Genomic DNA, 12470 nt, shown 5'->3' on the forward strand with positions numbered 1-12470 from the left:
ATACGTGGAGTCTAAAAAATGTTATAAATGAACTTATTTACAAAATGCAAATAGACTCACAGACATAGAAGACAAACTTATGTTTACCAAAGGGAATAAATTTAGTAGGAGTTTGGGAGTAATATATAAATACTACTATATATAAAATACACAAACAACAAGGACCTACTGCATAGCACAGGGAACATGCTAAGTCACTTCAGTCGTGTCTGACTCTTTGCCCTTTGGACATGGAGCCTGCCAGACTCCTCTGTCCATGGGATTCTTCAGGCAAGAACACTGGAGTGGGTGGCCAGGCCCTTCTCCAGGGGATCTTCCTAACTGAGAGATTGAACCCAGTTCTCTTAAGTCTCCTGCATTGGCAGATGAGTCCTTTACCACTAGCCCCACTGGGAAGCCCATAGCACAGGGAGCTATATTGAATATCTTGTAAAAACCTATTATGGAAAAGCATCTGAAAAATAATATGTATATGTATATAATATGTATATACAACTAAATCACTTTGTTATACACCAGAAACTAGCACATTATAAGTTAACTATAATTCAATTAAAAAAAAGAACCAAGGAAGTCATGATTTCGCATTGATAACATATTAGCCAGAAAAAAGGAAGGGTAGGTCATCCCTTCTTAAAAGATTAATTATTAATCAAGCAGGGTATAGGCTCAGCTGCTGTGAAAGAATCTTCAGATTAGTGATTTACAATGGAAACAAACTTTCCTCTCATATAATAAGGTGTAATGAGAGCAGGAGGAAGGTACCTCACAGAAGAAGGTCAGAGCAGTCAAGAACGTCAGGATTTAGCTAATGCTCGACGCCATGGACTGTAGCCCACCGGGCTCCTCCCTCCATGGGATTTTCCAGGCAAGAATACTGAAGTGGGTTGCCATTTCCTTCTCCATTGACCAATAACAGCAACTGGTTAAAGGAAGAAGGAGAAGGAAGAGCTTGTGACAAGCCCCGAGGTCCAAGGGGCCACAGGTGGTTGAGTGGTGGGAGAGAGAGGACTGGGAGAAGAGGCTGGGGCAGTAGGTGGTGCCACATGAGGATGGTGTTGAGTAACTGTAGTAACCTGTAGAGCAGCCTTTCTGAAATCTGGCTAGTGACTGCAGCTATTTAGGGCACTTTTGAAAAATAAGGATTCTAGGGCCCTAGCACAAACCTACCTGAACAGAATCCATGTTTTAAAGAAGCTCCCCATGAGATTCTGGGATGCACTGCTGAAGATGGTGGGGGAGTGTGAGGAGGCAGGGACTCTGGCCAGAAGCTGTAGCATTGACTTAAGTTGGAAAGATAGAAAGAGAGAGGTTGTGTGACAGCTTCTTGGGTGAAGGTAAAACAGGGGAGAGAACGAAAATGAGAGCACTTTTTTGAGTGAGCTAGTGGGATGGAGAGCGCAGCTCAAGCCTGCTCATTAGGTGCCCCAGTAATGGCTTTCCCTCTCCTCAACTCTGTAGTTTGACTGTGGACTTCGGGCTTCTTCTAGAACCTAAGGCTGGATGTTGCCTCTCAAAAGAGGAAAACTACCCCACCCCAGACAAATGGCAGCCTGACTGCTTCAGAAATGACCAAACCTTTAGAAAATCCAGTGATGGTATCTGAAGACTGGACTTTTATGATATTCATTCACTCTTATCTGTTCCTGGCCCTTAGAGGAGTTGTTTTTTCTGTTTGTGAAAGAATTTTTTTCATTGGCCCCACAAAAGATTGATTTGCAATTATCTTTGTGTAAGAACATGACATTTTGAACTCTTGTTTTCTCACTTTTATGAATTTGGATATAGTTCTCCAGTCCCTCTGGAAATGATGATGAAAGTGAAAGTGTAAGTTAGTCACTCAGTCGTGTCTGACTCTTTGCAACCCCATGGACTGTAGCCCACCAGGCTCCTCTGTCCATGGAATTCTCCAGGCAAGAACACTGGAGTGGGTTGCCATTTCCTTCTCCAAGGGATCTTCTCAACCTGTGGATCAAATCCAAATCTCCTATATTACAAGCAGACTCTTTACCAACTGAGCCACCAGGGAAGTTGCAAAATGGTGATGGAAAGAATTTAATTCTGTATGAAAAGTCCAGGTACACAATGCATTTTCACTGGATATGGGGCACTTAGATAAACGCATCCCTCCATTCATTCATTGAATGAATAAATCATGGGGTTAGAGCTTAAACAATAAACAACAGAAGAGGGAAAAGGAAACGACTACAAGGAACTTATGAGGTAAAAGTAAAAAAAAATAAAAAGAGCTATTTTCAGGCAAAATGATGAAAAATTGTTGCCTACCATACTGTCCTCTTTATATTTACTGGTCATATTTTCTAGAATTCTATGTTTGACTATATTTTCACTGCCCCCATAAGCTTCTGGACTGGCATAGGGTTAAAGATGAAATGCTATACCTCCTCCCTGAAAATTACTTATTTAGCTCAAGTTGAAGTTTAAATGTGCATTGAATAGATGTCATCCCAGGAGCAGAAAAATTATTGTTACTGATCTGCTTATATGTAGTATGTTGTAGGCTGCTGAATTTAGAGGTAATTTGTTACATAGCAATAGGAAGCTGGCACACTTGGTGTTTGGGGTTGGTTGGGGACGGTGGTTTACTGGTCTTCTGTGTATATAATATGATGAATTTAGCTTTGTGATTTTCCATATGACATTGTTGTTGTTTAGTTGCTAAGTTGTGTCCAACTCTTTGCAACCCCATGGACTGTAGCCCACCAAGTTCCTTTGTCCATAGGATTTTCCAGATTAGAATACTGGAGTTGGTTTAGCCATTTCCTTCTCCAGGGGATCTTCTCAACCCAGGGATCAAATCTGCACCTCCTGCTTGGCAGGCAGATTCTTTACCACTGAGCCACCTGAAGCATATGGCATAGCTAATGTTTAAACTCTTTTGCCCCTCCCCCTCTTTGACTGGCTTCCTCATACTAACCTTACAGGGCCTACATTGGATAACACTTCTTTTAAGATTCCTTCTCTAAATATCCACATGTGGAATAGGTATCCTTTCTATTACCCTGACCTTCTTTCTTGTCGATACCCCTAACAGCTAGCTTTTATTGAGCATTTACAATTCTAAACTTTAGGTGTAGGTTATCTTTTCTAATCCTCTCAACCTTCCAATGATATAGGTGCTGTTATTTGTCCATTCTATAGACAAGGGACTGAGACACAGAGGAGTTAAGGAAAGTCTTCCAGGTTACCCAGCTGGGAAGTATTTATTTTCTGTGCCCCTCTAGACAGAATGTCAGGCTGGCACTTGCTGCGTTTCTCAATCTCTCTCTCTCTCTCTTTTTTGTCTCTCTCTACTCTTTAATGAATGATAGGGCCACAGGGACTTTGACAATAGCCTTATCCCACTGCACATGAAATTCTAAAGTTTGCAAATCTAACTCAAAGTTACACTACGTTCTTGAAGTTGTCTATATAAAACGTTGGCTGCACGAACAGTGCTGCTTGCTCTAGTTATGCCTGCAGCTACAGAGGCAGAAACCTGATGAAATGTCCTCTCCTTGTTCTCCCAGAACTTCATCTGCCAGGTCGCTCTGGAAGATAAACCTCCAGAGCAGCAGAATGCTCCGTTCTTTCCCTGTGGCTGCCTTTCCTCAGCCTGTGTCAGGCCAGAACAGGCCCTGGGAATGTGAATGGGGTGTTTACAGAGGTGTCTATGTAGGGTCCACATATAATTTCAATATTTATCTGCAAAATACTTATTCTGCATTCTTCATAAGTTCTGCATGGCTTCCATAAAAGAGACAGAGGAGGAAAAGTTGGAGGCAACTCTAGAGTTATGTATAGATTTCTCAACTTTTTACCTGAAACAGCATCTGAAAGACCATTCCTCAGCAGGAGGTTTCATTTTCAACAACTAGCAAATCCAGCTTGCCAACGCTGTGATTCTAGGAGATCTGGCAGCTAAAAAGAAAAGAAAGGATCAGATACAAGAAGGCTGTGAAAAGCTGTGTCCATGGAATTCTCCAGGCCGAATACTGGAGTGGGTAGCTTTTCCCTTCCCTAGAGGATCTTCCCAACCCAGGGATCAAACCCAGGTCTCCCACATTGCAGGTGGATTCTTTACCAGCTGAGCTATCAGCAAAGCCCCTGTTCCACCAGAACCTGGGTTCAAATCCCAGCCTCTACTATTTACCAGCTCTGTGAATTTAGAGGGAGTTTGGCAGTTGTCCAAACTCCCTCTAAATTCTGTTCACAGTAGTTTTTCTGGGCCCCACTGCCCAGCGTAAGGGATTCACTAACAGAAAATACAAAAATCTCCCTCAGACTGGAACCAGTGATGGGGGTGGGGGGTGCCATTTAAGAGGCCTTTTTTCAGTATCTTTTATTGGGATAAAGCATGGTTATTTAATTCACTGCTATTCATATGAGACCTGGGTACTTGTTCATTTTAAGAGGTAATATTCAGAATCTGATAATGGTAGTTATTCAAAATGCATATGTGGAATAGAGAGAGGAGAAAGAGAGGAAGAAAACTAATCCCTGCCTCACAGAGTGGTTCCATGAGGTTGAACAATTTTCATCAGTTTCCTGTCTCAGTGCCTGGCACATAAGGGGAACTTGAGATTAGTTCCCTTCCCCACTCTGGTTTAAATTGCAAAAGTTATCTGGGAAATAGCACATTCAAGCACCAAAAATGGGTGTACATTAGTTTATAGGATTTGTTGACTTTTAAAAATGCACAATGTGAGAGTTGCAAGTTACATTTTATTTGGGGCAAAATGAGAGACAGCATTTTAGATAGCTCTGAGAAACTGCTCCAATAAGGAAAGGAGGGAACGAGTATACACAGGAGCTTTGCAGCAAAGAACAGGTAGTCAGAACATCATAAGATTATTGTTAGTTAAAGAAAACCAGATATTCCAAGTTAAGGAATTTAGCACTTTTCTATATACGGGAAGATGTAAGGGTCTGGGCTCACTAAAATCTTTGTTTTGACATGCACCTCAGCTAACTGGGGCTGTATCCTGTGTTTCCACATCCTGAGTTTCCTCAGGGCTCACCTTAGGGTGTAGTTGTAGCCTGATGGCTGCTAAATGGCAGGTATTCTTTTCCTTCCTGAGTTTCCTCAGGGCTCACCAGCTGACACAGGAGAGTCACTGATGTCTGTGGAATCCCTGTTTACTGAGATGGCAGGAAATATCCCATTTCTCAGATTTATGCACAAAGCAAAGCCTAAAGAATGGGACCAGAAGAAGAAAGTGTGTGTGAGAGTCAAGGAAGACCCGTAAAGTTTCATAGATTCGGTATTCCTGTAAGAAAAAGGCACTAGGGTTGTGTCGGGGGAGGTGCAGAGGAGGGGCAGTGAGGAAGGACCTTCCTGAGAAGGCAGGAGGCAGTTCAGTAGCACGGTGGGATTGAAAGGGATAAAGCACGGGAAGAACCTCACCTATGCCACCTGCAGGACAGATGAAATAACGGCAGACCAAACAGGACCCGGAGCCCCGTGGTCTCAAATGCTAGACAGATAGAGCTATTGTCTCTGATTCCCAGGTCTTGAGACTCTCACTCCATTATCAAAAGACCAACAACAAACCTGTTTGCTTTGAGAGTTTAGTTCCTGGGAAATAAATTTTTAAAGAGACTTGTTTAACTGTTGATGATATCTTTGGTATCTTTTTCAAATAGCAGTTAGCTACAGATTTCTCCATGTGATTTTGTACTTTTCAAAAATAGTCAATTTAGGTCTAACTCAGTTAAGAGGGTTTTTTTTGTTTTTTGTTTTTTAAAGAATACTCTGTGCAAAGCCTTGCTGGATGGGGAGGGCTCAAATGTAAACAGTAAAATAAAGGTAGCAAGAATATTCCCTTTGTCATTGAAAGGCTGGCAGAACCAGATATATGGGTGATGGATGCCATTATTCTCTTTCTCTCATTTAAGATGGCTTTATGAAATGAAAGTATAAGTTGCTTATTGAAGCTAGGGCTTAAAATATTCCCAAACCCAAAGTATTATACATAGTAAGATTAATTAAAATGAGAACCAGTGAGGTTTCTCAAAGTATGGAAATACACACAAAGTAATGTTAAGTGAAAATATTACACAAAAATGCTATACACTTGCCAGTTATGATATAAAACATTTTTATGTCATTGATAAAGTCAGAAGAAAATTTGAAGCAATGCAGTAGTTGATTTAATACTCACTGAGTTTCTGGTGCTGTTTACAAGTTTGGAAATTTTTTCTTGGTAAATATTAAGTCTTTCCACATATGTACATTTAAGGTACACTTAAGATGAGTTTCCTGAGAACATAATGCTCCAGAGGAATAAGCAAGAGTTGATGAGGGAGATCTTAATTTGCATTTTTCCTGCCTTAAATGCCTGAAATATCTTGAGTATAATGTTGCGTGAATAAGGCTTTTAGTGTTTAATGTGATATGACTTAAACATTCTCTTTATGCTAGGGTCTATAAAACCTTTGCTATTAATGGCTGTTACTTTTCATTTTTAGCTACCAAATTTACTAAGGAAGAAAAAAATATGTGAGGTTTCCATTTGTCTGCTCAAATATTTTCTATTATTTCTGGCAATAAACTTTATTCTTCTTAAAACCAGAAACAACCCACTTGGAAAGAGAGACGGTAGGTGATCCATCCTCTAAATATGATGCTGTCTTGATCCTCCCAACAGTCTTGTTGAAGTAGATAGGCTAATAGTCAGAGATATCAGAACAGGAACACTAGTAAAGCTATATTTTCCTGACTTTTGCATAGCTAGTAGTAGTAAAGCCTTGCCATAACACCGTCAATGAAGTCTGAATTATTAGACCAGGAAAACACAGATTTGCATTATTTCAAGGTTAATCAAGTAACCAGGATATGCCTATACAGGTGAATTTCCTGGGCCTTTCAGGGCTCCAGCTGTGGGATGCACACACACCCACCCTGATCCCAGTGTCAATTCAGCACCAGCCACTGTCCACTCCTGATGGGGATAATTCCAGGACTGGTGAGGGAGGGCTTCCTGGAGAGCAGCAGAGTCCAGGATTCTCCAAGGTAGTTGAGACCATTTTTTCAGATTGATCCAGAGAGAACAACTGGCATAATACTGGGGAACGGAGACCACCCTCCCTTCTCAAGATAGGTTTGCTGGCCATTTCCTCACCAGTCCTACCCCTTTCTCAACATCTTTTCTGCCTCGACCAGGAAGATAAAGTTTTTTTACCCATTTCTGATTGAGAATGGGGGCTGCATGGAGTATGGAACCCATTTCCAGTATGTCATATCCAAACCATGAAACTGTACTGAATTTGTAGAGTCAGACATAGAAATCAGATCTCCTGATTCCTAGAACAGACTCCCTCCCCTACTCTGCTAGCACACGTCAGAACTACCATCCCTGACATTATTATTCCAGGTTGCAGAGGATATTAGACATACCACCCTATGTTTGAAGAGTTCTTGCCTACTACCTTCTTCGGAAGACAAAGCAGACCCACCCAGAATCAGAAGCCTAGTTCCATACTCAATTTTCAAAATCTGGGTTTTCATTGTGCGGATGACTGAAGAAATGTGATAAAGTAATGTGGGGGTGTATTGTGTCATTCTTAGAGTTTTAATGTGTTTTTACAGGCTGCTAACTTACTTAGCACAGCTCATAAATTCTGCCTGCATTTCACAAACCACTTGCTTCCTCACTATCTTAATACGTCTTATGCGTTTCATCCACTCTATTTGTTTTTCTTGTCTTTTCCAGTAGAATTGAATATTCTCAAATCCTATAGCAAACATATATTATAAGCAGAAAGACCTAGGGAAAAAATGAGATGAAAAAGCAGAGAAAGAATTTTATTTTAGTGTCAGGAGAAACAGAAACTAAAAGAGAGAGTAGCTCAGTCATGGTAATGGTGGAGTTTAGAGCAGAAAGTCGTGGGTGCTTCCTGCCAAGAGGGGACAAAGTATCAGTTGCTGGAAGTCCATCGACTGTGGAGACTTATTGGGAGCCTCCATGAGTTAGTTTCTGCTCCTTTGACACTGCTGCTGCTGCTGCTAAGTCACGTCAGTCGTGTCCGACTCTGTGCGACCGCATAGACGGCAGCCCAACAGGCTCCTCTGTCCCTGGGATTCTCCAGGCAAGAACACCATTACAAATACAGTTGTATTCCAAGAAGCCATCCTTCCCAACCACCTCCCACCCACTTCCAGCCTCCACTTGTGCTGCAAATAGCACTCAGAATAATAACAATGCTGGGGACCTCGGGATGGGCATGTACAAGGAGAAGATGATTGAGGAAAAGGGAGTGAAGGAAGTTCACAGAACCATGGGAAAAAGTGAAGGACACCATGGGATAACCACTGTGTGTGAATATAGCTACCACATGACTCATTTTGAGAAGGGTTTATATCTTGGACCCTCATGAGAACTATAAGCAAATTGTCCAGTTCAGGCCATGTCATCATTTCCTAGGGCTACCACAGCACAGCACCACCAATTGGGTGGCTTAAACCACAGAAATTTATTCTCATAGTTCTGTAGGCAAGAAGTCGGAGATCAGGATATTAGCAGGATGATTCCTCCTAAGGGATCTGACAGAGAATCTGTTCTGTGCCTCTTTTCTAGCTTCTGGTGATGGCAATCCTTTGTGATCCTTGGCTTGTGAAAGCATCACTCCAGTCTCTGCCTTCATCATCACATGGCCTTTGTCCAGTACCCATGTCCCTTCTTCCTCTTCTTATAAGAACCCCTAATACCAGATCACCTGACCTGCCTCTTGAGAAACCTATATGCAGGTCAGGAAGCAACAGTTAGAACTGGACATGAAACAACAGACTGGTTCCAAATAGGAAAAGGAGTACATCAAGGCTGTATATTGTCACCCTGCTTATTTAACTTCTATACAGAGTACATCATGAGAAATGCTGGGCTGGAAGAAGCACAAGCTGGAATCAAGATTGCTGGGAGAAATATCAATAACCTCAGGTATGCAGATGACACCACCCTTATGGCAGAAAGTGAAGAAGAACTAAAGAGCCTCTTGATGAAAGTGAAAGAGGAGAGTGAAAAAGTTGGCTTAAAGCTCAACATTCAGAAAACGAAGATCATGGCATCTGGTCCCATCACTTCATGGGAAATAGATGGGGAAACAGTGGAAACAATGTCAAATTTTATTTTTGGGGGCTCCAAAATCACTGCAGATGGTGATTGCAGCCATGAAATTAAAAGACGCTTACTGCTTGGAAGGAAAGTTATGAGTGAACTCTGGGAGTTGGTGATAGACAGAGAGGCCTGGCGTGCTGCAATTCATGGGGTCGCAAAGAGTCGGACACAACTGAGCGACTGAACTGAACTGAACTGAATACCTCATATTCAACCCCTGATTAGCAACTGTGCACACACACATGATACCTCATATAAATAGAATCGTGCAAGAGTTTTTTTTTTAAACTGGCTTCTTTTACTTAGCATAATTTCCTCAAGATTCATCCATGTTGTAGCATGTGTCAGAATTTCTTTCTTTTTTAAGATTGAATGGGGTTCCCTGGTGGCTCAGATGGTAAAGAATCTGCTTACAATGCAAGAGACCCAGGTTGGATCCCTGGATCAGGAAGATCCCTTGGGGAAGGGAATGGCTAACCACTCCAGTATCCTTGCCTGGAGAATTCCATAGACAGAGGAGACTGGCAGGCTGCAGTTCATGCGGTCACAACGAGGCAGACTGAGCAACTAACACTTTGACTTTCGCTTTAAGATTCAGTAGTATCCTGTTGAATATGTATACCACATTTTGTTTATAGAATTCAAATTTAACTGAGCACTTGCATTTTTATTTGCTAAATCTGGTAAGCCTATTCCAAACACCTTATTCTAGATGAGCTTTTTCTAGGAATTAGACTAGAGAAGGGGTTTATCCCAGATATCATCTATATTAAGGAACAATCAGGAGACATAGCTAGCAACATTTTTCTTTTGTGATTTTGCACAAGTCATAGAATGTGGTTCAAAGGAATTCTAGTTTAAATTAGAATTAGATTCCATGTCAGGAGGTCCTGAACAGGAGGCTGTGCAAGAGTTGCAGGAGTTCTGTGAACCCCTCAAAATCACAAGAGTATATGTGCATCTTCATGAGAAATGGAACCATAAGATTTTGCAAAGGTGTCTAAGAACCCCCACCCACCCAAGGATGTCAGGAGACACCATCCTAATAACTGAAGGCATAGCTGTGAACTCAGGGAAGGTATTTTTGCTGGAGGCTTGAGTATTATTAGTTTTCAGACGATCAATTTTCTGATTACCCAACCTTAAAAATGGAGAAAATCTCAGAAATTAAATAGTTGAAAGTTTACCCATGTCCTGAAGCATCTCTCTCAAATGAGGGATGAGTATGAGATGCCATGCTTCTACATCTTTCACAGGAGCTGAATGGAGGCCAGTTTAAGAGTGAATGCTGATCTCTGTGAATTTTCTGATGATGGTTAACCTTAAGAGGCATCTGCTTTAAATGCAAAGTCCCTTAAAGAGATTAACAAAGTGAGAGAGAGAGAGACAGGCAGAGGGCAATGCCTGAGCAATAGACAACCTTACTCCCTGTTGAACGCTAGTGACCATTTTGATAATTACTTCTTTGTTTTTCCTTTAGAAATCCTTCTTCAATTTACCAATAGCTCTTACCAATGAGTTTGACTGGCCCCAGCTATCTGGTACTACTGGATTTCTGTACTCCACCAGCAGGTATGTATGTCTGCACACCCTCAAACATGTCAATGTGTCTATGTAAGGAACAATAGGAGATGAGGTTTGTTCCCAAGATGTTAAAATGAGAATCATTAGAAATTGCTTCTGGAACACAAGTGACACAACAAACCCACTGACATACTCACATCATCATACCTTGTTATGGAGTATCCTGCAAATTAAATTCTATCTGTGCTGGCAAGGAAAGAGCACTCCTGCTCAGGGGCCCTAGAGTTGACCTCTGATAAAAAAGACTCTAGCACACCACTGAATTTTTCTGACTCAAGAGACGAAGAAGTTTACTTTCTTATTTACACTCATGTATATACATTAACATTTTAAAAGATAATAGGCAAGTCTCAAAGTCCTAGAGTCATTCTGGCTTTAATGCTCAGAAGTTGAAAGCAGAGATGATGCATGACAAGTCTTGAGTGTCACCCAGACCCAGCCTGCTCTGTGTCCCTGGGTGTTGACTTGGGGCCTGGGAACAGCCAGTGCCCCCTGTCCTTTCTGCATCTATTCTGTCCTCAGACCAGGGGGTTCCTCTCTGATCAATGTGAAATCCCGGTAGTTCCCCAATCCTATTGCAGTTTCCACCCATCATCCTCTCAGAACCCAGCAGGCAGACAGATCCTCCTTAGAAAGTCAGTGGGGTAAAAGGGAGAGAAAAAGCTGTGAGTCTTCAGACACAAATGGCCTATAATTCTTATAAGGGCTTTGCAGAGAGATTCTGACCCGATGACACAAAGGAAGGAACCATCTAGCTGTGGCTTATGTGAAAATTATCTCTATCCTACTAGTCTACGCTGACCTAGCATCTTCTTGTATTAGGCTCTGTGTTGCTATTTACAAAACACACTCTGTTCACAGAACTTGCTCCACATTGACTCTAAGCACTGTCCTTATCAGCTTTATTTCCAAGAAGGTGCACACCCTGGCTGGTTGGCCACCTGCCCTGTGAGGTTTTTTTCTCTATATATATGTGGGGGCCCAAGCTATCTGGTTGTCTTTCTCTTAGTGTCTAGTTGCCACCTGCTTCTGTGTTCTCTACCATGTAGCTGCAATGACAAAGAATATATTTAACTCCTTTTGATAGAAAAAAGGGAATTCTCTGTCTGGAATAAGGGTTGCAATGGATCCCCATTAAGCAAAAACACAGCAGCATGATGGTCCCAGGGTGTCACCATTCAGTACGTCCCTTGTAGCAGTAGCTTCTGTTAAACCATCTCATATACTGTCATGCAAATTATTTTTGTTGTTGTTTAATAGCTAAGTCATGTCTGACTCTTTGTGACCCCATGAACTGCAGCACGCTAGGCTCTTCTGTCCTCCACTATCTACCAAAGTTTGCTAGTATTTATGTCCATTGAGCCAGTGACACTATCTAGCCATTCTATCCTTTCCCGCCCTCTTCTCCCTTTGCCTTCAATCTTTCCCAGCATCAGGGTCTTTTCCAATGAGTTGGCTCTTCACATCAGGTGGCCAAAATATTAGAACTTCAGCTCCAGCATCAGTCCTTCCAATGAATATTCAGGGTTGATTTCCTTTAGGATAGACTGGTTTGATATCCTTGCTGTCCAAGGGATACTCAAGAGTCTTCTCCAGCACCACAATCTGAAATCATCAGTTCTTTGACACTCAGTCTTCTTTATGAATCACAGCTGGAGTACATGACTAATAGAAAAACCATTGCTTTGACTGTATGTACTTTCGTTGGCAAAGTGATGTTTCTGCTTTTCAATGCACTGCCTAAATTTGTCATAGCTTTTCTTCCAAGGA

At 41.7% G+C, this 12470-nt stretch overlaps 1 protein-coding gene across 2 annotated transcripts in view; it reads left to right on the forward strand.

The window, feature by feature from the left end:
• Positions 1 to 12470, forward strand: part of AOAH (acyloxyacyl hydrolase) — a 190345-nt gene that overhangs the window by 98879 nt on the left and 78996 nt on the right. For both annotated transcript variants that reach the window (XM_006053721.4, XR_006552793.2), the window contains exon 13: positions 10597 to 10688. In XM_006053721.4, the coding sequence (XP_006053783.2) occupies positions 10597 to 10688 (92 nt within the window). The remainder of the gene's footprint in view (positions 1 to 10596; positions 10689 to 12470) is intronic.

This window comes from Bubalus bubalis, chromosome 8, assembly GCF_019923935.1.
Source record: "Bubalus bubalis isolate 160015118507 breed Murrah chromosome 8, NDDB_SH_1, whole genome shotgun sequence".
Lineage (NCBI taxonomy): Eukaryota > Metazoa > Chordata > Mammalia > Artiodactyla > Bovidae > Bubalus > Bubalus bubalis.